Here is a 22,933-nt window from a genome sequence, read left to right as displayed (position 1 = left end):
TAAGGCAATAACAATATGCTTGATTTTATGAATTTTTAATGAATGATGTAGCTGAAATAGCCAATTCCATTAATTAGAAGGTTTGACCACATACTTTACACCATGTAGTACATATTTCTAACACTACATATTTCTTGAAGGCAATGTACTATGTGTTAATAACAGCATTTACTAGGCAACTCCTTTTATCAGTAGGAGGATTGATTCATCAAAAGCAGAGCCATTTATTAGAACATGTTTTGACTATATTAAAGACAATAGTTTACTCAAACCCTTCAGATGACACACCCGCTTGATGATGTGCTGGGGAGGGTTCTTCTCATGCCAGTTCCTGCTGGGTTTAAATCGTATGCCAGCTGTCCCTGTAGCTCTCCTAGAGAGAAATTAGGACCTGTTCCCGACACAACTGGGGCTGCAGTAAAAATATCAAATATCATCCCAAGAAGCAGAAAATTCTGTTAATATATGTCATTCTTATAGAACTGCTATAGCAACACACCATGCAATATAGGCTACAATGGAACAAAGGAGTTGGCTCTCCTGGGTCTGAAGAACACTAAAGAACATAAGTTATCCAGACAACCTGGAATGGATTTTGTTTTCAAAACTGTCTGTAATACGTTGCCAAAACTTTGAAGCTATCACCTGGGTCAAATCAGTAATTAAATTAAGACTGGTTTAAAGGGAACCCAAAGCAAGAGGTATAAGGAGCTTAACCTCCTGAGCGATAATCCCGAGCTGAGCTCGGGGTATGTTGCGCAGGAGGAGTTCTCAGGCCCTAGTGGGCCGATTTGCATAATTTTTTTTTGTTACACGCAGCTAGCACTTTGCTAGCTGCGTGTAACTTCCGATCGCCGCCGATCTGCCGCTACCCGCCGTGCCGCGCAGCCCCCCCCCCCAGACCCCTTGCGCAGCCTGGCCAATCAGTGCCAGGCAGCGCTGAGGGGTGGATCGTGACTCCCTCTGACGTCACGACGTCCATGACGTCGGTGACGTCATCCTGCCCCGTCGCCATGCCGACCGGGGAAGCCCAGCAGGAAATCCCGTTCTGAACGGGATTTCCTGCTTACTCTGATCGCCGAAGGCGATCGGAGTGTGTGGGGGGATGCCGCTGCGCAGCGGCTATCATGTAGCGAGACCAGGGCTCGCTGCATGATTTAAAAAAGAAAACATTTTAAAAAAAGTGCTGCGCCCCCTCCTGGGCAATATAATTGTATCGCCCAGAGGGTTAATGCCTTTTAACCATTTACTGCAGTGGAGGCAGTATATCTATGCACCACAGGTGGTTATCAATGGCTCCAGGGGCTTAGATATACATACCTCCCCACGATCGCCTGCCATGCTCACTCACCCAGCTCTCGGCATTCCACTGATGAGATCTCCCTTCAGTCAGGGACATCTCTAGCTACTTAATACTGAGGTTCCTCCAGCTACCTAAAACTTGAGTCACCTCTAGCTACTTAATACTGAGGATACCTATGGCTTCCTAATAGGGGCAACTGTAGCTACCTACGCCAGTCAAGGGAAGTAAGGGAGAAGTGACAGCTGGGACAGCTAGCACACTCGTAGTTCGGTGCGGTGAGGTTTGTAGGTTCATGGAAGGCAAAATCTAAGGTGCCAGGACATCTGTGCCTATAGGCTCCTGTGAGGTAAATCCGGGCCTGGTAGCATGTTTTATTTTAAAACTATAATAGCCGAAAAATTAGAAATAATGATTTTTTTTCAATGTTTTTCTTACTATTCTAATTAAAATGAGAATAATTATAACTAAGAATTATAACTGAGTGCAACTGATTATGTGTAAAAGGGGCCTTACTCTTACTAATTTATGGTGCATGTCACTCCTGGCACAATGTGCTTTTTATTAATATGTATTTAAAGAGTTATAGTATTTCATCATAGTGTTCCTTTGAGTGATCGAAATGATTACAGTTGATCACAGTTGGGAAGCTAGTAGGGTAGGTGTGCGTTGAAAATCATGATTAGTTACACCAGAATGCAATCACAAGTTTTTTTTTCGGAGGGGGTAGATGCTGATACTTTATCCATCTAAGGCCTCTTGCACACTACAAGCGAATCCGATTTTTTTTATACGATCTGATTTTTTATTCCGATTAAAAAACGTAGCAGCATGCACTTCCTTTTTAATCGGAATCAAATATCCAATCGTATAAAAAAATCAGAATCGCATGTAGTGAGCAAGAGGCATTCGTGAATCTTTATTTTATCACTTTATTGTTATAAATCACGTTGAGTAAATACAGCTGTAAAAAATATCCTTTTTTTACTGTATGTCTTTATTTCATGTTGCAAAGTATCAAAATACGAATATCCTGAGGGGTGATTTTCTTTCTATAACCCGTATAGAACAAGTGCATGTAAGGCAGTACCTCATCATGGTTCCTAACCAACACTTGATGCCAGTCACTGGGTTAGTCCAGTGCCGAATATTAATAATAAACTCTACTCTGTACAGCTAACTACTCATACAGCAGGCTGTCTGTACTTAACAAAGAGAGTGCAGATTCCAGGTACAGATTCCTGTATTGTCTGTCAACCCTATTACCGTTGGAAACACTATTAGGTCATTTTTTTTCTATAGAAGGGGGATTAGGGAAAACTTCATGTTGCTTTCATTGGTATCTTGATAGACAGAAAATGAGGGACATAATCTCCTCAACAGGGACACAAACCAATAAAGAGAAAACTAACAAAAAATACTCTCTGGGTTTTTACAGACGTTCTAAACTGCTCAGTTCAAACTTAAAATAAACCTTCGGCTGGAGTTCTGATTTAAAAGACTTCCAATGTGAGAATGATTAAACAGATTTTTACCACCTGGGGCTTCTTTCAGCCCCTAGCAGCAGTCTCGGTAACTCGCCGCACCCCGGTCGGCTCTTCTGCACCTGTGCGGGGATTTGTGACCACGTGTCCACGTCATCTGGTGCATACTGCACCTGTGCATTATTTGTGCGCAGGCACAATATCGCCAGATGACATGGACGCACAGGCACGAATGCCGGCGCAGAAGATCTGACCTCCCGGCGGAGTTTCAATCTATACAGGTGGCCAGCGGGACAACACGGAGGACCGGGGCTGTGGCGAGGGACTGAGACTGCTGCTAGGGGCTGGAAGAAGATGCAGGTGAGTAAAATCTGTTTAATTATTCTCACATCGGAAGTCCTTTAAAGCGTCTATTGCATACAATGCTTTCACCCACTCACACAAGATACCTTTCCAGATTTAAGAACTTTGGCTACTCACTTCTAGACACTTGAATTAATTCTGTGACGCTGAATACGCCAGAAGTTACAAAACTCTCTTGGAAGTCTGAGATATCTGCAGAGACAAAACATCTGTGAAATCAGGCAGACAGGTGCACACACATGCAGAGGAAACTATAGATCAACCACTAAGCAGTGTGCTTCCTTATAAGTTCAACTGAGATACTAACCCAGATTGATAGGTTTAGTGTCTTCCATATCTGAGCCAATAGCTGTGCGTGGGCTGCTGTCCTGGTCAGAATCTAAATTACAGAAACAAACAAAAAACAAACTAATATTAATTTTTACCTGAGAAATTACATTTTATGCATTAATATTTACAAAACACAAAACAAGGCAGCTCAGATATTCTTGCTACATGTATTGTTCAAAAAGCAGACACAGCTGAGTGCATGCATGGATCTAAACAGCCAGATCAGACTTACTTAATATTATGACAACTCTAAAGTTCAAAGAGAGTTGAGAGCCATGATCATTACTTCTTTTCCAAATGTGCAACACATGGGGGCCTATTTATAAAAAAGGCATTCTTCTAAGGATCACCACTGTTTTGATTAGCACTTTTTAGGCAAATCTCCCATTTGACATTACCATAATTATAAAAAGTGAATCCAGTACTCTATTGGTCTTAATGTGTATGACTGATATGTTGTATATGTGCCACAATAAAAAGATTTAAAAACAAAAAGATGGTGGCAATCTGTTCTGTGATCGTTTGCCATTATTACTCTAAAGTGGTGATCTGAAGCACCATTCATTTGAACAGAACCTTGAATCAGAAGTGGCAAATTCCCTACACTGGCTTTGCACTAACAAATCACTACAGTACTTTTAAAATTGGCAATCTGTGGTAAAATTGACAAACGTGTGTTTGAAAAACAAAAACAAAAAAACCTTTTTTCCACTCTGTTCCATTAAATACAATAGAGTCCTCCACTATTCAAGTAGCACACACTATTTGGTAAAGTATACAGCAGGGATCATGTTGATCATAACTTCATAAATATGGCAAACGTCACTTATTTCTCACATAATCAATAAAATAATTTTTCATAATTTTCTAACAAAAAAAATAAATTAAAAAGTAACTCAAAATAAGTCATTCATGATTATCTTAATGTCAGCATTACTTTTTTCCCTTCTTTTTAGTCCTTTTGTGCTTCTTGGGTGCTTGAAATGTTTCGTAATTAATCCCTCATCTTTGTTAAACTTTATTTTTAAGCACCTAATAACCAGAAATATACTAAAAATAGTGCAAAAAAATAATATATATATATATATATATATATATATATATATATATATATATATATATATATAATTTTTTTATAGTTTGGAGTTTTTTTTTTAATATAGATATGTCATGATCGCTGCTGCAGCAGGTATTGCTGGAAGTAGTAGTGCTGCAGCTCAGGCAGTTCTGATCTCTTTCCATGCAAGCTGCATAGCTTTGTCTGCCTTTCCCTGCTGTCAGCTTGTGACTGATTATCATTCACCTGTGTGGGAATCTGCATGTCTGCTCCCATTGGATGACCTCAGTATAAAGATCTGCTTCCTGCAGGACTCCTCGGGTTTTCATAGCTTCAGTTTAAGCCTGCCTTGCTGTCGCTTCAGCCCCAGATCGTGTTTCTTGTTCTAAAGATACTTTGCTGGTCTTTGCATCATATATTGGTTCATTGCCAATATATATGCATACCAGCACGTTTATTATTTTCCTTGTATTCGTGTTACGTTGATACATCAGTGTCGCTGATGTATACGTACACGAACTGTTTATATCCTGTGTGCAGTTAGTCAGCTTTCCAGCACGTTTTGGTAGGTTGCGCGTATCGTGATCACCCGTGCTGAGTTAGTTACCCTGCTCCTGGTTCTGTTTGTGGATTGCGTTCATCTCTGCGAAGAGATAACGAATCCTTCTGAATCCTGTTCTGTTACCGTTTGTGGATTGCGTTCATCTCTGCGAAGAGATAGCGAATCCTTCTGAGTCCTGTTCCCTGTATTACTCCAGTCTTAGTCAGTGTTCCTGCTTATGTCATATATCGGTTCATTGCCGATTTATACATATGTTAGTCAGACGTTACAAATAGTTTCATTGATAGCTGTAATTGTAATACGCTAGGAAAACATACTTATTGTATTTTTGTCTGTGTTACGTTCATCTATCTTGATCCTGCTATTTCCTGACTATCCTGTCCTGTCTTTATGAGGCACGCCATCGCTGCAAACGCATTGGCTGCCTCATTCCAGTCTGTCTTGTTGTGGACGCTTGCTGTCACTAAGTAGCGGCTTGCTAGCAAGCGTTCATTCTGTCTACCTGTCCTGATCTCCTCAGTTCTGGTTTATGCGCTCAGCGCTACCTTGCGCTGAGACATTATCGCAAAAGTATTGTTTGTGGCTGTCGGATCTGCACCGGCTCTGTGCGCCACAATCTCGTATTGGAGTCAGTCCTCCCCTCCACTATACTAGGGATAGCCTGTTTCCTTGTGCTAGTGTGTGTACCTCCTTCACATCAGCTCATGCGTTGCATGCTGACTGTGGAGAATACACCACCAAGCCTTACAAGATAAAGTGAAAAAACATAAGGAGATATGTGAAATAACATGCAAGTAATTTACGTTTTGTGAATCAGCCCCTTATTGTCTAGATGACAGGAGTTTACCATAATATAAAACATGGGGGGTGGATCTTTTCAATGGAAACAGACATTACAGTATACACTTTCTACAGAAATGCTTTATTGCTGTCTGTGTCTCAGCTGGAAAGCTCTTACCTCATCCCCTTTCAAAAAGGCTGTGCTACTTTGACTGGACATAAGGGGTCATTTTTCACTGAGGATACAGAGGCCAAAATAGTCTCCATATGTCATAATATTTCACCATTCTATTGAAATCTTTTAAACTGATATTGATGGTTTAAACAAAAGACATTTGCATGTTCTCCTCTGAAGCATGATTACTTTTACTAAGTCTCCCACTTCTCGCATTTCGATTTACTGCCAGTTAAAAGCATTCACTGGCCCCCTGAACCTGCCTCCTTCCTTATTATCCTTATTATTATCCTTATGTAAATATTTTTATATCTCAGTATCAGATGCAGGTAATGACATTTTCAGCACTAGAGCTCCCACGGTACAGCTACAATACATTCTGCAGCTCTGATCAACAAAGTAGAATGCAATACGCATTATATAAACACACACACGCACACCTACTGCACCAAAAAAAATGTACAGAATTATACAGTTTGTAGTATCTTCTGCAATATTTTTTGTACATAAATCTTTTCTTTTTGTATTTGTGCCTTTATTTTTATTTTTCCAACACTGTATTCCTATCACTTTAATAATAGTCTGTGCAAGTTCCTCTCCTGCATGCTGTGTTTTTTAAGTGCTAGAGTAGGCTTAGTTCCCTGTGCGACAGTATTTGACATCTCTTCGGGCTTTCTGCTGCTACTTATAGTTTTCCTTTATTGTCCTTTTCTTTCATGTATCTGATCTGTGCTATGTGCAGTGGACGACAAGCAATTCTGTCCCTTCCCAGTCCTAGTGTCTTCCGAGTTCCTCTGCATCCATTTGGTTTGTCCCAGCATCACTGCCCCCTCCACACACTGTTTCTACATCTATTAATAACACGCTCCTGCAGACGCTGAGCTCAGCAATTCTCACTCTCGACCCAGCAAGATCTTCACATCTGTCCTCCCTGCAGAGGATCAGAACATCCCATCCACACTGCGCACTCGGCTCCCCCCTCATATATGCTATCAGAAATGGCACACCTCTCTCTTTTCTACTGCAGGGTGCTTCCCCTAGCAACAAGAACAAAATCTAAAAAAGCCATTTCAAACAGATTATACTGTACATCTGCATTGTATAAGGAAAATTATAAAGTATTATGGCCATGGTGCAGAAGTCTGTAGAATACTGCAGTATGATTATATTAATGAAAGAAGTACAAAAGACAAGACTACCAGACCTGTGATGCCAGTTGCACATACATAGATTGCATTGCAGTCTTCTTAATCTGTGTAGTTTAAAACAAGCTTAAATGTTTTGCAAATGTTCGATTCAATACAACATGATCAGAATTTTAAAGCCCTTTCATTCAGTAAAACAATTACACTTGAACGAAAACAATTACAATTAATGGACTGTTCTTAACTCATCAGGTCAAATTTACATACCGTAGATGCAATTGCTTTATCAAATCTATAGTGCTATGTAGCAATCACGGTTGAGAAGCGTACAAGCACTATAAGACTTCTAATTCCAAAGAGGATTTAAAAAGTTAGAAAGGTATACATCAATATATTCACAAAACATTGACTAAAGTTTATTGCGCTATACGCAATACCAATCCAGAGTGTGCATATTACGCGTATGGCATAATATACAACAGCAAATGCAACACCTACATTACTTATATAACGTCCTTTACTAAGAGGGGAAAACCCTCAGGAAAGATGGTAATGGGTTATAAAGTGAGAATACAGTAGTACCAAACTTGAACAGTTGCCATTGAAATAGTTATAGACACATATTCCTGTAATAAGTGTATGATTCTCCCTCCCTTTGCTGAGATCTTTTATCTTCATGTTGCAAACTACAAGTCATATGCTAGGTGCACACCATACAATTTTCTGTTAGATTTTCTCTTAGATTTACCTGCCAGATAGCTTTTTTCCATGTTGTAGGTAAATCTAACAGAAGAATCTAACAGAAAATTGTATGGTGTGTACCTAGCATTAAACCTACAAGAGGCTGTGCCAGCATAGAGATTGGCACAACCACCCAATGCTGCAACCTATCTTTTGTGCATAAAAATGAATGTTGATGAAGAGGGAGGTGAACTATGCAAATGAAGAAACACATTTGTGAACTATATCCATAGTTCTCCCTTGTTAATGTCCTTCGCCACCGCCTTTAGCCATATGCTTAACTGTAATGATAGGAAATGTAGCCTGACCTCTATTGTTCTTCGTACTTTGGGAGTCATTATATGTGAACCAGAGTTGCCCCTTTTATCTCCTGAAGAAAGTTCCTAACATTATGAAAACACCCTATTTATCAATGACCTCTATGTAAACATCACACTAGCTTACAATCTAACATACTAAAGAATTGTAAATACTTAGCTAATCCTTAACCACTTAACGACCGCCTAACGCCGATAGGCGTCGGCAGGTCAAAGTGGTGTTTCCATGGTTCCATGTCAGTTCACGGAGGGTGTCTCCGTGAACAGCCTGCGAGCCTCAGATCGCGGCTCGCAGGGTAATTGTAAACACGCGGGGAAGAAATTCCCGCTGTTTACATCAATACGGCACTGCTGCGCAGCAGCACCGTAAGGGAGATCGGCGATCCCCGGCCTCTGATTGGCTGGGGATCGCCGGCATCTGATAGGCTAAAGCCTATTAGAGGCACAGCACGGAGGGGAGGGAGGGAAGGGTGGAGAGGGCAGAATAATGCTGCGGAGGGGGGCTTTGAGGAGCCCTGCCAACCCCAAAACCCAAGTAGCCGGCGGCTGAAAAGACGATCTGTGCTGTGGGCTGAAGAGCCCACGCAGCACAGGTAAGGGGAGAATCCCCTGGTCGTCAAGTGGGAGGAATTTCAGTAAAAATAATGTAATAAAAAAGTGCTTAATTTTCACAATAATTATGTATAAATGATTTAGTCAGTGTTTGCCCATTGTAAAATCTTTTAAATCCCTAATTTAAATTCTGACATTTATTACATGGTGACATTTTTACTGTTGGCAGGTGATGTAGCTGCTGCATGCTTTTTTGGCAGTTGGAAACAGCTGTAAACAGCTATTTCCCACAATGCAACAAGGTTCACAAACAGGAAACTGCCAGGAGTACCACAGTCCTCAGAGTTTCTAGTGGGAGGGGTTTAACCACAATATCAGTCATACAGCGCCCCCTGATGGTCTGTTTGTGAAAATGAATAGATTTATCATGTAAAAGGGGGTATCAGCTACTGATTGGGATAAAGTTCAATTCTTTATCGGAGTTTCTCTTTAACTAATTCATAAAAATCTTGTTATAATTATTATTTTATGAACAGCTCCTGGTTCCTAGCCTAGGCTAGCTTTCTGACAAAATCTTTATTCAGTAGAAACACAAATATACATCTTTTTTGCAAACAATTCTTCTTGCCTGCAGTGTTCTGTGCCCTGACATACTCAGCTGATTGACCTTACACTTTTCCCTTTTTATTTACTGTATATACTCGCATATAAGCCGACCCGCTTATAAGCCGAAGTACCCACTTTTACCTCGGGAAACGGAAAAAAGTAATTGACTAACATATAAGCCCCTTCCCCAGTATAGTCCCCTCCAAAATAGGCTGATGTGCCCCAAGAATGATACAGCTGTGTCTCAAGACGCCACTAGATGGCATCATAGATATAAGACACAGCGATTGCAACGCAGGAAGAATTCCCGATCATTGCACAGCTGACACATTACTTGCAAGCGCTACTCCACAAGACAGGGGACACATTTAGGGCTTGATTCACAAAGCGGTGCTAACCTACTTAGCACGTCTAAAGTCTTTAGACATGCTAACCAGGGTGCTAAGTAGGTTAGCACCAGATTTCTCAATCAGATCGCGCACAAAGTTTTGTGCGCAAAGTTTTGCGTGCGCAAAGTGCTATGCGTGCGCTAAGTCCCATAGGCTTTAATGGGCACTTCGCGCGGAGCACCCTGCGCTCTGTGCAGTGCGCGCGTAAGCTCTTACGCGCGTTAAGTTTTACGCGCATAAAGTTTTACGCGCGAAAAGCTTGTTTAGACGTGCTAAGGAGGTTTTCACAGGCGTGCTAACAGTTAGCACCGCTTTGTGAATCAAGCCCTTAGTCTTTAGCGGCGCAGTCTGCAGGGGATGGGGGGCACGGACACAGCAGAGAGCCAGATGGCAAGAGCAGGATCACTAGATCAAGATCCTTACACTCCTCTACCAGTAACAAAACCTGCTCCTCCATCTGTTCCGATCCACTGACTCACATATAAGCCAAGGGGGTAACTTTTCAGCACATTTTTTGTGCTCAAAAATTAGGCTTATAAGGTATACCTCATTCTCAGTATATTTCAGTTCAAAAGCTGAATTATTTTGTAAGCCTGTTGATACATCAGCATCCATTATGTCTTATATTGATAACTTTTCCATATCTTTTTCCAGTTCATTGTTAGTAATGCATTTTGTAACTGACATTAAGAAATAAGAAAGGTTACTTTCTTTATCAAAATTAATTTACAATCTGGTATATATCTGAATAGACTGGATGACCACACCATTGTGGCTGCACTTCCAGGTTTCCCCCCAAAGAAACAATGTTAGTGAGGACTTTCAAAGGAGGTGGGAAAGCAACTTTGATAATGGCACCAACATTTTCTTAACCCTTATGAATGAGGTTGATGAGGGTGATCTTGCTAAAATTGAGGCTGAAATAGAAAAAGTTACTGGTTCTCTCATGCTGTGGGGTGTAGACTCACTATATAATAAAACGTAATTGTGAATCGCACATTAGTACATTTTATTGAAATCTGGTAATCCAAAGAGATAAAAAAGTACTGAGACACAGGACAGCATATAAGGTTGGCTCGGCATACAGGTGGGGAGTCAAACGCCCCAACCCTAAGAGGACTTTTCTGGCATCAGGCCCTAATCCACCCAAACCAATAGTGACAGCAGAATCAGATTGTTCTCTTGGCATAACAGATGCCACAGGGTCTCAGAGCTCTAGTTTTGAGAATTCACTTCATTGTCCCTTTTTTTTTTTTTTTTTTTTAGAGAAGGGCAAGGTACAGATGGGAGCTACAAAGAGGTAGGGTTATCTGCCAACAGATGCTTTTGGTCCCCAGGTAATTAACCTCACGCAAGAGGTTAATTACCTGGCAACCAAACAGTTGTAACTCTTTTTTTTAAAGAGAATTTTTTATTAAATTTTTTCAAACAAACAACACATAAAAGATAAACACATTTCCTCCGTTAGCTATGGCAATTAACAGTGTATGTAACAGTTGTATAGCAAGAGACAGCTGTATTCCAATTTATACACGCATATACATATACATATAGAGGTATGTTTTGAAACTGAGCGTTGCATCTTTCGAATAATAATATGACATCAAACTTCTGGGTTTCTTAGATATCTTACACATATTATAAATGCAAATCCTGCACCGTAGCTGTAATGTCCAAGTTAGAGATAGGCGTTATTGTCTCAAAGGAGTCTACCCATATACTCCACACCTTATTGAATTTATTAAACTGGGCTCTGGCCTGGTAGGTAAGTTTGTATAACGGTATCGCATCATTGACCAACTTTATCCAATTTTTAATGGACGGTGGATTAGGTTGTTTCCAACATATCGTTATAGCTTTTCTAGCGTAACAGAGTAAGATTCTATCCAATATTTTCTTATATTTCCCGCAGGCCATGTCACCTAGCACTCCCAGCATGCATATTTGGAATGACAGAACAACAGGTAGTCCTATCTTAGTGGACAGAAAATGAATTACAGATTTCCAATACTTTTGAACTTGCGGGCAGGACCAAACAGAGTGTATGAAATCCGCATTTGGTGCAGTGCATTTAAAGCACATTCCATTTTGGGCTTGACTCATTTTTGCCAACCGACTAGGGGATAAATATGCATGGTGTAACCACTTGACTTGAATAATTTTATCTTTTGAGGCAATAGTTGTACCAAAGTATGTAGTTTGGAATTCCTCCCAATTTGAATCTGTTATTTCAGGATCTGCACGTTGCCATTTATCCCGATATGTACCTCGTTTGGCCGTATATTTATAAGTCATAATAAAATTGTAATATTTTGATATTTGTTTTGTTGAATCTTTATTTAATAGTAGTGATTCTAATAAAGATGGTATAAGGAGGATTTGCTGTAGGCCCAATTGCGCTCTGATAGCGTGCCGTAATTGAAGGTATCTAAACAACGAATGCCGGGGAAGGTTAAATTCCCGACGAAGCGTTATAAAGTCCTTGAACAATCCACCAGAGTACAACTGGTTAATATATTTAATATTATGCCTGCACCAAAATGATATGTCCGGAATTGTCAGCAACTCTGGGAGGTTGTTGTTGAACCATAGTGGGGAACTAGGCGACATAGCCATTGGCAATGGGTCACATAATTTTTGTGTTTTTTGATATATTTTAACTGTATTTTTAATAAGAGATGTACCTTTATCCCCGGTGGGTACTGAACCCCTGTAAATTGCATTGCATAATGCTTCATAAGAGGATGCAATATCAGCCTCAGTGTTCATAAGTGAGTCAGTCCTGCAGGAATTCAACCAGTTAGCAATTGGGACCAGTTGGGATGCCAAATAGTAAACATAGAAGTCAGGTAATGCAAGCCCACCTTGCAAAATGGGGAGTCTGAGGACTGCAAGTGCCAATTTAGGCGAGCCAACATTCCATAGAAAAGAAGTGACCATAGAATCCAGTTTCTTAAAGTGCTTTTGTTGTACCCAACATTGTGCCATTTGAAGAACATAAAGTAGTTTTGGAGATATAATCATTTCAATTGAAGAGACTCTTCCTAATAAATTCAGGGGGAGTGCCATCCAATTTTTTATTTTCAATTCAGTGCTATTTATAAGGGGAATTAAATTATTGTCCACATAACTGTTTATATTTTTATGTATCCATAGCCCGAGGTATTTAAATTTATCCACAATTTGTAATTTAGAGGCTGAGTGTATAATGGAGTGATCAAAATTATCTAATGGGAATAACAATGATTTGGTCCAATTAATCGTGAGTCCTGATATTTGCCCAAATTGCCCATATAGTTCTGAAACCTCTGCTAAGGAAGATCCGGGATCTGCTAGATAAATCAGCATGTCATCAGCATACAAAGAAATTTTCTCCTCTATATGATTAATAGGGAGCCCATGTATTCGGCCAGATTGGCGGACTGCCTGGGCCAGAGGTTCTATTGCCAATGTGAACAATAGTGGGGATAGGGGGCAGCCTTGCCTGGTCCCCCTCGTTATTTTCAATGCTTGGGATATAGTTTGATGTACCCTAACTTTTGCTGTTGGATTATTGTATAAAATTGCAATCCATTTGCGAAACCCGGGTCCAAATCCAAATCTCTCCAAAGTTTGCAGCAGATATGACCACTCAATAGAGTCAAAAGCTTTGTTGGCATCAAGGGAGAGAATGATTCTTGTACCCGTGCATGCATGTGGATATTGTATGTTGGAGAATAGTCTCCTTATATTAAGTCTAGTGGTACTTCCAGCGATAAATCCACACTGATCTGGGTGTATTAATTTTTGCATAACTTTATCAAGTCTGGTTGCAAGGACTTTGGCTAAAATTTTAGTATCAATATTAATCAGTGAGATAGGTCGATAAGAGTCGCATTCAAAGGGGTTTTTCCCAGGTTTTAATATTATTGTGATAAGAGCTTCACGCATTGAGGCCGGTAGTATGTCATTGGCATATACTGTATGTCTGCAAAGAGGGCAGTTAATCTAGGAACCAAATCAGTTTTACTTTTAATATACCATTCCACTGGTATCCCGTCAGAGCCTGGTGCTTTGCCTATATTTATTAACGAAATGGCCATACTAATTTCATCTGCTCTGATAGGAGCATCTAGTTGTTCAATATCGGTTACTTCTAGGGTTGGTAGGTTCAGACTATTTAAGAAGTTTGAGGAAAGATCTGTGTATGGATTAATTCGGGAGGAGTATACTTTCTCATAGAACTCCCTAAAGGCGTTAGCAATATCAGCTGATAGAGTAACTGATTGGCCATCTGGTAGGTCAATCCTGGGAATGGCGGTTGCTTCAGTGTGAGTTCTAAGAAAGTAGGCCAGTAATTTCCCGCACTTATTACCATATTCAAATTGTTGTTGTGTTTGGATTATATCTTTCCTTTTTATATTTGTTAATAGTGTTAATTCTAGTTTTTTACGAGCCATCTCCCATGCTTTATACGAAACAGTTGTAACTCTACTGTCTAAAGGACTGGGCTTCTACCCCACTTATGATGCAAACATATTCAATGTAGTAACTGACGTGCACATTTTTGGCAGACGAATACTCCTTCAGTTGCTCTATGGTCATAAGACCTTTAATAAGGGAAGTATTATTATTATTATTATACTAGAGAGGAGTGGACAGAGAGTGACTTGTGGGCTCTCAAGATCCTTGAAACCTTACAAGCTGAACCTGGAATCTCAAAAATATCAGATTCCAACAGAGCCCCTGGGGGAAAATTAGTACCACAGGGGTACTGTCCACAAGTTACAGATTTCAGGTTACGTAATAAATCCACCATTTTTACATCATTCTCGAGTAATCCCAGTCTACAAACATTTATTTCAGCTTTCGAGGAACATCTCTTAGCCCTTAGAACAGGTAGGAATGGGACAAGTAATCTGAGCAACAAAGAACTCGTGACCTTGGAATCCCTAAAAATACAGAATGAATGGGTAATTAAACCATTGGATAAGGGCAGCATAGTCATACCAATTCTACCTACATTTTATGCATCACCAAAGGTGCACAAGCAGCTGAAAAATACCCTGAGACGATAGGCTCTCTCACTGAGGTGAGTATGTACCTTGACAAACACCTTTAGCCACATGTGCAGGCCCTGCATGCTTACATTAGGGACACTTCCCATCTTCTGCGTGTCTTTAGTAGCATACAGGTGCCTTCTAGGACATTCTTTGTGGCCTTCGATGTGGAGGCCCTATATCCTGCATGAAAATGGTATCCAGGCAGTTGGTGCTTTTCTTGGAGAGCTGAGCACCTACCACGTGCCACACAATGTTTTCCTCGTTTTATGGTCGGAGACCTGAATTAATAAAATTGTAATTTGCATTTTACCTTCCAGATGGAAGATCTGTACACCATATAGAAAGGAGACCGCTATTAACTCCATGTAACGAGCGAATAGCTTCCATCCTTTTCATACCATCAAAGGTGTCCCCATGGGACAATTTTTGCCCCTGCAGTGCAATTGTTCAGAGGTTTCATTTAGAAAGGAAGCGGCCCGACTCCAGCCTCGATTTAGAGAAAGGGGATAAAGGGACAGATATCTGAGAAATGCATATCAGCAAGTGGAGTGTAGCTTTTGGGAATCTATGATCTGTGCACAGGGCACCGGCAGATGGTTAAATTATGCACCAAGATTTGTCACACTATTCTGTGCTCAGCACACAGAGATAACCAATGTACTTATATTGAAAAGCTTTATTCAGAAGCATTAGAAAAAGATACAAAATACAAGAAAAGATAGATAATACAATATAGAAACATGAAATCAAGTACAGAGGTCCAAAAATTGAAGGCAAAGCAAAAATTGCAGAAGCAAACTAGAGAATGGCCATATAGGGAATATCTATCCAGAAGGGCATAATAAAACAACAGTACAACCAACAGTACATAATGTGATCAGAAATAAGATACATGAGAACCAAAAATTAAAAAGGGCAATCAGTTCAGCTGGTCACAATAATCAATCCAATATTTCCAGATGAGATCAAACTTATCTAAATTATCCAGGGCAGCATAGAACAACCTAGCAGAAAGCCTAATTGCATGAAGCCTATCATGAACCATTGAAATAGGGAGATCAGGAGTCTTCCAGCGGAAGGCAATAACCCAAATCGCGGCAAGGAGAAAATACTAAAGTCTTCAGAACAGCCATGAGACCCCAGGATTAGGAGCAAATAAAAGTGCCCGAGTCATAGTAACAGTGACAGGAAAGGGGAGAACAGAAGAAGCTAAGGTTTGTAAATCCGACTAAAAAAATTGAGCTACAAGGCAGTCCCAGAATATGTGGGACAGGGTGCCGGATCCACCACAATTACAAAAGCACAGGGGGGAGGATGAAGGAAAAATCCGGTGGATCTTGGCAGCGGTATAGTACCACCGCAATAGCAGTTTAATAGGGGTATCCTTAAGGATATTAGAGGAGGATATTGAAGCTACACTGGACCAAATTTGGCGCCAGGTCTTAAGACCAAAGGACTGACCTAGGTCGGATTCCCAGGCTATCATATAGAAAGTTTTAACTTCTGAACCAAAATCATTAAGTAATTGGTAAATAGAAGAAATATAGCTTGCAACACAACCTTGCTTATAATAAATAGTTTTAGAACGAGAGAGTGGGTTACGAGGGGGAGGGCTAAAAAGGGACTGAAATAATTACGGATTTGGCAATAGAGAAACATCTCATCAAAAGTGGCCTACCTGGTACATTTGAATTGATGAAAGGATATAAATTTATCCATAATCCAAAATCTCTCCCAAGTCACGAGACCCTGATCCTTCCACCAAGCAAAGAACTCAGCATTATTAAACGCAGGAGTAAAATCCAGATTTCCCAAAAAGGACGTCCACAAAGAGATGTCTGGGGACTATTGGAAAAAAGGACGTACGTGGTGCCAAATTTTAAAGGATGAGGCAACAATTCTATTAAAGTGAGATAATTTAGTCACCACACCCTTGCCAGGAGTAGAAATCAGAGTAGGGAGATGGAATGGAGATATAGATTGTGACTCAGAATTATACCATAATGGGAGTTCAGTAACCGGGCTCCAAACAAGAAGATGAGAGAGGCTACAGGATTCATAATAGTGCCACAAATTAGCAAGGCCAATACCACCAGATAATTTATGATGGTACAGCACTGTAGCTCTAACCCTGGGGGACGGCCGTTCCAAATAAATCGATGAATTGGAACTGGATAGGAGATAACTGCTTCATATATATATATATATATATATATATATATATATATATATATATATATATATATAGTACAGACTAAAAGTTTGGACACACCTTCTCATTCAAAGAGTTTTCTTTTTTTTCATGACTATGAACATTGTAGATTCACACTGAAGGCATCCAAACTATATATATGAATTAACACATGTGGAAGTATAGTACATAACCAGAAAGTGTGTAACAACTGAAAATATGTCATATTCTAGGTTCTTCAAAGTAGCCACCTTTTGCTTTGATTACTGCTTTGCACACTCTTGACATTCTCTTGATGAGCTTCAAGAGGTATTCAACTGAAATGTGCCCTGTCAGGTTTAATAAGTGGGATTTCTTGCCTTATACATGGGGTTGGGACCATCAGTTGTGTTGTGGAGAAGTCAGGTGGATACATAAACAAGCCTCACCCACAGCTCAAACTGCCTTGGCACTCCATGTAGCAAGGGCTTATGGGAGCTCAGTCTGGGCAGGAGAAGGAGGAGGTTACTAGCCAGAGATTTTAGAGACAGAGGGAAGGAGGAAGCAGGAGAGGGGAGTGAGTTGAGGGCTGGAGATGCAGTTGCAGCTTGCCTGTGTGTAATTGCCTGTGTGTAATGTGACAAACAAAACATGGCCGCTGTCATTGTATCACAGGAATAAATAAACATGAAACTGTTGAAGCTGTTTGCAGCTAGATTTGCTGTGTAAACTATCTAAACTTTAGATAAGATATATAGACAAGTTACTTGTCATAGTTAGTTTTTCATCTTGGATCCACTTTAACCTCCTGCCGCCCGCGTCACGCCGATGGGCGTGGCCGCGGCGGCAGCCCCAGGACCGCCTAACATCGATTGGCGTAAAGTCCTGGGGCCAGCTGTTGCCGCTCGGGAGACTGTTAGACGGCATGATCCCCGTCTATTTAGGTGTACAGCGATGCGATCGGCAGCAGCGCTGTACTGGAGACAGCCGTGTGATACGGCTGTCCCCCTGGGACACTGAAGAACGATCGGCTCTCATAGACAGAAGCCTATGACAGCCGATCACCACAATTGGCTGGCTGTGGGGAAGGAGGGAAGGAGGGAGGGAATCTATTAAAGCAACATACTTTTTTTTTTATAAAACCAGGAACAAAAATATTTGTAAAAAAAAAAAAACAATCTGGGGGCGATCAGACCCCACCAACAGAGAGCTCTGTTGGTGGGGGGAAAAGGGGGGGGGGGATCACTTGTGTGCTGTGTTGTGCGGACCTGCAGCTTAGCCTAAAAGCTGCAGTGGCACATTTTACTTAAAATTGCCTGGTCACTAGGGGGGTTTAGCACTGCAGTCCTCAAGAGTTTAAAGATAAATCAGCTTCATGCATTTGAGAGGGGAAAGAACCATTGTTCAAAACAAAGTTGAACAATGTAACCAGGTGGGGAATCAACAATGGGGCAAGTTTTTATAATAAACTGCAGAAAACTCATCAGGGCCAGGTGCAGAGAAGGGCTTCAAGGACGTAATAGCATTTTGAAGCTCAACATTAAACAGTAAAAGGTGCATTAAGACAAAATAATTGTTCAGAAGAAAGTTTGGGAAGGTGCAGGGAAGAAAGCCACATAGCTATGCGGTCAGCATCTGTGGTACAGGAACAGCCCATCAGGTCAGTGTAAAACTATTCAAAAACCTTAAAGCGGTATTGTCACCATATAAATCAAATTTCAACAGCAACTGGTCTGAGTGTATTAAGTGATAAAGATGCTAATCCTGCATTCAAAACTTGCAAAACTTTTTCTGCTGTTATGGTTTGTAGTTATCACATACTTTAGGAGCACTGGCCCTAGTGCCAAACAGTTGAATGCTGGGAGTTCTTTTTATCTATAATATATTTATCCTCTTCCATCGACTTCCCTGCCTTGCTGCTTATCAGAAACACCCTCTGATTACTTGTGTTTACAAGCAAGGCTAAGGTGGCTCAGTGATTGGATGTGTAAATAAAAAAAAAGACAGTGAAGTTGCTAGTATACACCTCAGTGGGAGTGTCTGAAGACTCTGGGAGGAGGGAAGCTAATGAATACACAATGAGCAAGAGAAGGGAGGGGGGAAAACAAGAGTTAGGGATGATATAATGTCAGCATTAGCTTGGCAAGATGGCCACTGCCTAGAATAGGATTTTCTGTTTTTCCTTTATAAAATTCACAGGAATCATTACGTGGATAGCACAATACATCTGTTATGTAAGTAGAAGTAGTATTTATCTACTTATATATGTGTTTTTTATTTGTAGGTTAGCATGGGTGTCGCTTGTTCTTTAACAACCTTATGAGGGAGTGTCTCTAACTGACCAGCATGATTGCACAACTTATAATTGTGAGGAGATTTAGAAAACTGATTGAGTTTACAGGCAAACATTGGTGAAGGGTTATGACCGTATAACAAAAAATTTAGCCTTAGTGAATTTCAGAGCTTTCTAAATGTTATTGTTAAGCAAAAGGTTAAGCTCAGTGCTCTTATGCTGTAGAAGAAGATCAACCGTAGGATCAAGACTCTGGCCATTTATTGTTTATAAAGGGATTCTACCTCTCAAAACAGGGAAACAATTTGTTGCATTTGGGCCTTTTTAGAGGCAATAGCTTTGGAGATCAAAAGCCCACGGATAACTGGCTTATGGGCAGCCCAAAGTGTCTCAGAGGAGACATCAGACTAAGTATTGAAGCAAAAATAGTCCTCAATGGCCGCAGCTATCTCCATATGGTCTGGAGTGGAGCTTCTCTCACATGCGTCCGTCCAGAAGCTCACCATGGCCATCCTCCTATAACCAATGCACATACCCGAATTGGGCCCCTTAGTATCTGAACATCCTAATATGCCATTTGGTAGAGCATCTTCGCTCAGAGATATGCTTGTGGGTAGCCATTTCCCTGGAGTTGGGATTGAGCGTAAACACTGTACAGTAACAGGTACATATACTTGTAGAGGATGTTCAGCCTGCTGCTTTATGCGGGTTGGTAGAAGTGTCAGGCTGCCTGATGGTAGGACATGGTCTCTGACACATTTTATAAATTGTGAAACAATTCTGGTAGCTTACATGCTGATTTACCCATGTGGTGCATTTCACATTGGAAAGAACAAGCATGAACTACGTTCCAGAACTGGCGACTATGTTGCAAGCATTAAGAGCAAAAAAGACCTTTCTATGCAGCCTTTGGTAGTCTGACACTTTAAAACCGCCTATAGGGGTAGTTATGAGAATGCCTTGATAGAATACATAAGAAAATTCGGGGTGGTAATTTTGATCGCCTCTTGTGGGTTTTGATTACCTGTGGTTCACATGAGATGTCTTGTATGGGTGGTGGAGGGATGGAGACACCAGCTGCACCTAGATCTGCATCACTTTAAATCGCATGACTGTGTCTGAGTGTTTGACCATGCCCCCCCTGAAGAAGGCAAATGACTTCCGGTAAAACAAGTCGGGTTTCTCCGGCGTGGCTCCCTAGTTATGCATGCTGGCTTCTACCACGCATTTTCTGCGCCATCCACTGCTGTCCACCGCATTCCCCTACTCAGCTGACTTGCTACATGCTTGTAGCATACTTCTGTGGTGCTTGAGCAGGGATAACCCGAGATCTGTTGCTGCCCTTCTGGAACTTGTGGATGTGAGCAGTAGCTGCTCTGTTGGTTGGACCACATGGATGCCTATCCTTTTGCCAGCTTTTCTAATGACCTATGAATCTTTGAGTGATGATGTGTAATTGACAGTCCTGTTTCTGCAGCTGTGTTATCAACCACAGACTAATGATAAGGTTGCATCGGTGACCACAACACATATCTGGAGGGTATTGTATAAACTTCTAATGACTCTATCTGCAATTTGATACTTATACCTGTGCTTTTGTGGCCGACTGACTGGCTTTGCTGTTCCTGTGCTTGGCCTGCATTGATACTACTGATCAATGCACTACATGCTGCTTATTAATCGGCTACATTAAACTTTACATGGACCAATGTTTCTTCACACTTCACTAACTGCTATATGATGGACTGCCCAACAGGACATCTACTCATAATCATCTGCTGGTCTGTGTTACTCCCTAGACCTTATTACTGTCTGTGTGGTGTTGAGGGGCAAGTGTTGTGGCAGCGCCGCTTGTGCCCTGGATGACCATCCTGCATTTTTAATTGTGTGTTTGTCAATTTTGCATTTTTGATCTAATAGTAAATTTTGATACTTTCTATGAAAAATAGTTGTTTTTGGTTTGGTCAACACAAGTCACCAGCACACCAGTATTTTCTTAAATGCTTTGCACTTTCATTGTGCAACCATTTCCACACAGTATCTGACAATTGTTTCGGGGCCTCACACGGTCCCCCTTTCTCAAGGCATGTGGTATATGCCTGGATAAAGGGGGACCGTGCTAGGCCCCCAAAACAATTGTCGGGTACTGTGTGGAAATGGTTGCGCAATAAAAGTGCAAAGCATTTAAAGGAGTTATTTCGTGAAAAAAGTAGGCAGTTAAAAAATGTGACAGATGACAGGTTTTGGGCCAGTCCATCTTTTTAAGGGGGATTCTCAGGGCTTTCTTTGTTTTCAACAGCATTTCCTGAACAACAGTTGCAAAAGCTAACTGACATAATAGTGTGCAAGTGATTAGGGAGGCCGGCTGGTATCTTGCTATTTTGGCAGTTAAACTGCTGTTCAGGAAATGCTGTTGAAAACAAAGAAAGCCCTGAGAATCCCCCTTGAAAAGATGGACTGGCCCAAAACCTGTCATCTGTCACATTTTTTAACTGCCTACTTTTTTCGCGAAAGAACCCCTTTAAGAAAATACTGGTGTGCTGGTGACTTGTGTTAACTGTTGTAATTACTGTGACTTTGCCATAAGTCACTTCACCAAGCACCCAGACTCTTGACGATGTGCCTGCTACATTGGATATACTGTTTTTGGATTGATTGACTTGTACTCCTCCATTGTTCTATTCTAAAGTTTACTATAGACTTGAAAGATGTTAAAGAAGCCCAAGTTTGTGTAACATCGGTTACCTGAAGCTCAGATTTCTAGTACCTTTATCTGGAAATTGCAGAGAATTTTTGGAATTTAATATAGCACCATTATGTTCATGAAGGTGAACATAATGCTCTGTAAAAATGCTTTCTAGCCCTAGAAAATGAAGAAAATGGCTTTTTTTCCCCTAGTATTACTAATATAAAAGGTTTACTGCACAAAATCTTTGCATTCAAATTTCAGGTCCACTTTAAATTATTTTGATCATTAGAGAGCAACAGATGCTGACATATGCTTCAAAAAATGTTAATTTCCTGGCTAAAATGTTCTTGGTATAATACTTACTAAATCACTTGCTAAAGCAAGTATACACATCAGGCATTCTAACTTTTCTGTTCTGCGTACTTGTTCCAGGAGAGTAACTTAGAAAGTATAATTACCAGATAATTACTATTACAGCTTGAACAACAGTATTTTAAGAAGGCAGCAAAGAGGGAAGCACCTGTCATTCTCTAATAACAACTATGTTTTAAACATCTTAGGACCTAAAATACCATACCCCAGGATTGAAAAATACCGTAAACTTCCATAACACTACAGAGGAAGATTAGTTGGAAGCCCTTCAGGCAGTGCCTCTGCTCTCAGTAAATGCTACTCAAAATAGTTCATAGGACTCATTTCACTCCCAAACGGATATACCGTGCTGGGCTACTATACTAGATTGTCCAAGGTGTAAGAAATCATGTTGACTTGCTGCACATGCTGTGGAATTGCCCCAAGCTGTGTAGTTATTGTTCGGGCATATTAGATATTATTAAGAAGGCATACCAGACAACTGTTCCCAGTAACGCCATGGTGTGTATTCTGGGTGCATATGACAATGGAAGTATCACTGAACATGTTAGTCTAGCTATTGTTCA

General features: G+C 40.7%; 1 protein-coding gene across 2 annotated transcripts in view; it reads right to left on the bottom strand.

The window, feature by feature from the left end:
* Positions 1-258: 258 nt before the first annotated feature.
* Positions 259-22,933, bottom strand: part of LOC137510123 (nuclear factor 1 C-type) — a 140,092-nt gene continuing 117,417 nt past the window's right edge. For both annotated transcript variants that reach the window (XM_068233884.1, XM_068233883.1), the window contains exons 3-5: positions 3,455-3,526; positions 3,265-3,339; positions 259-412 (exon numbers count right to left, since the gene is read on the bottom strand). In XM_068233884.1, the coding sequence (XP_068089985.1) occupies positions 276-412; positions 3,265-3,339; positions 3,455-3,526 (284 nt within the window). In that variant the 3' untranslated portion in view covers positions 259-275. The remainder of the gene's footprint in view (positions 413-3,264; positions 3,340-3,454; positions 3,527-22,933) is intronic.

This window comes from Hyperolius riggenbachi, chromosome 1, assembly GCF_040937935.1.
Source record: "Hyperolius riggenbachi isolate aHypRig1 chromosome 1, aHypRig1.pri, whole genome shotgun sequence".
Taxonomy (NCBI): domain Eukaryota; kingdom Metazoa; phylum Chordata; class Amphibia; order Anura; family Hyperoliidae; genus Hyperolius; species Hyperolius riggenbachi.
The sequence above is the reverse complement of the archived record's forward strand: the minus strand, read 5'-3'. Positions and strand labels throughout refer to the sequence as shown.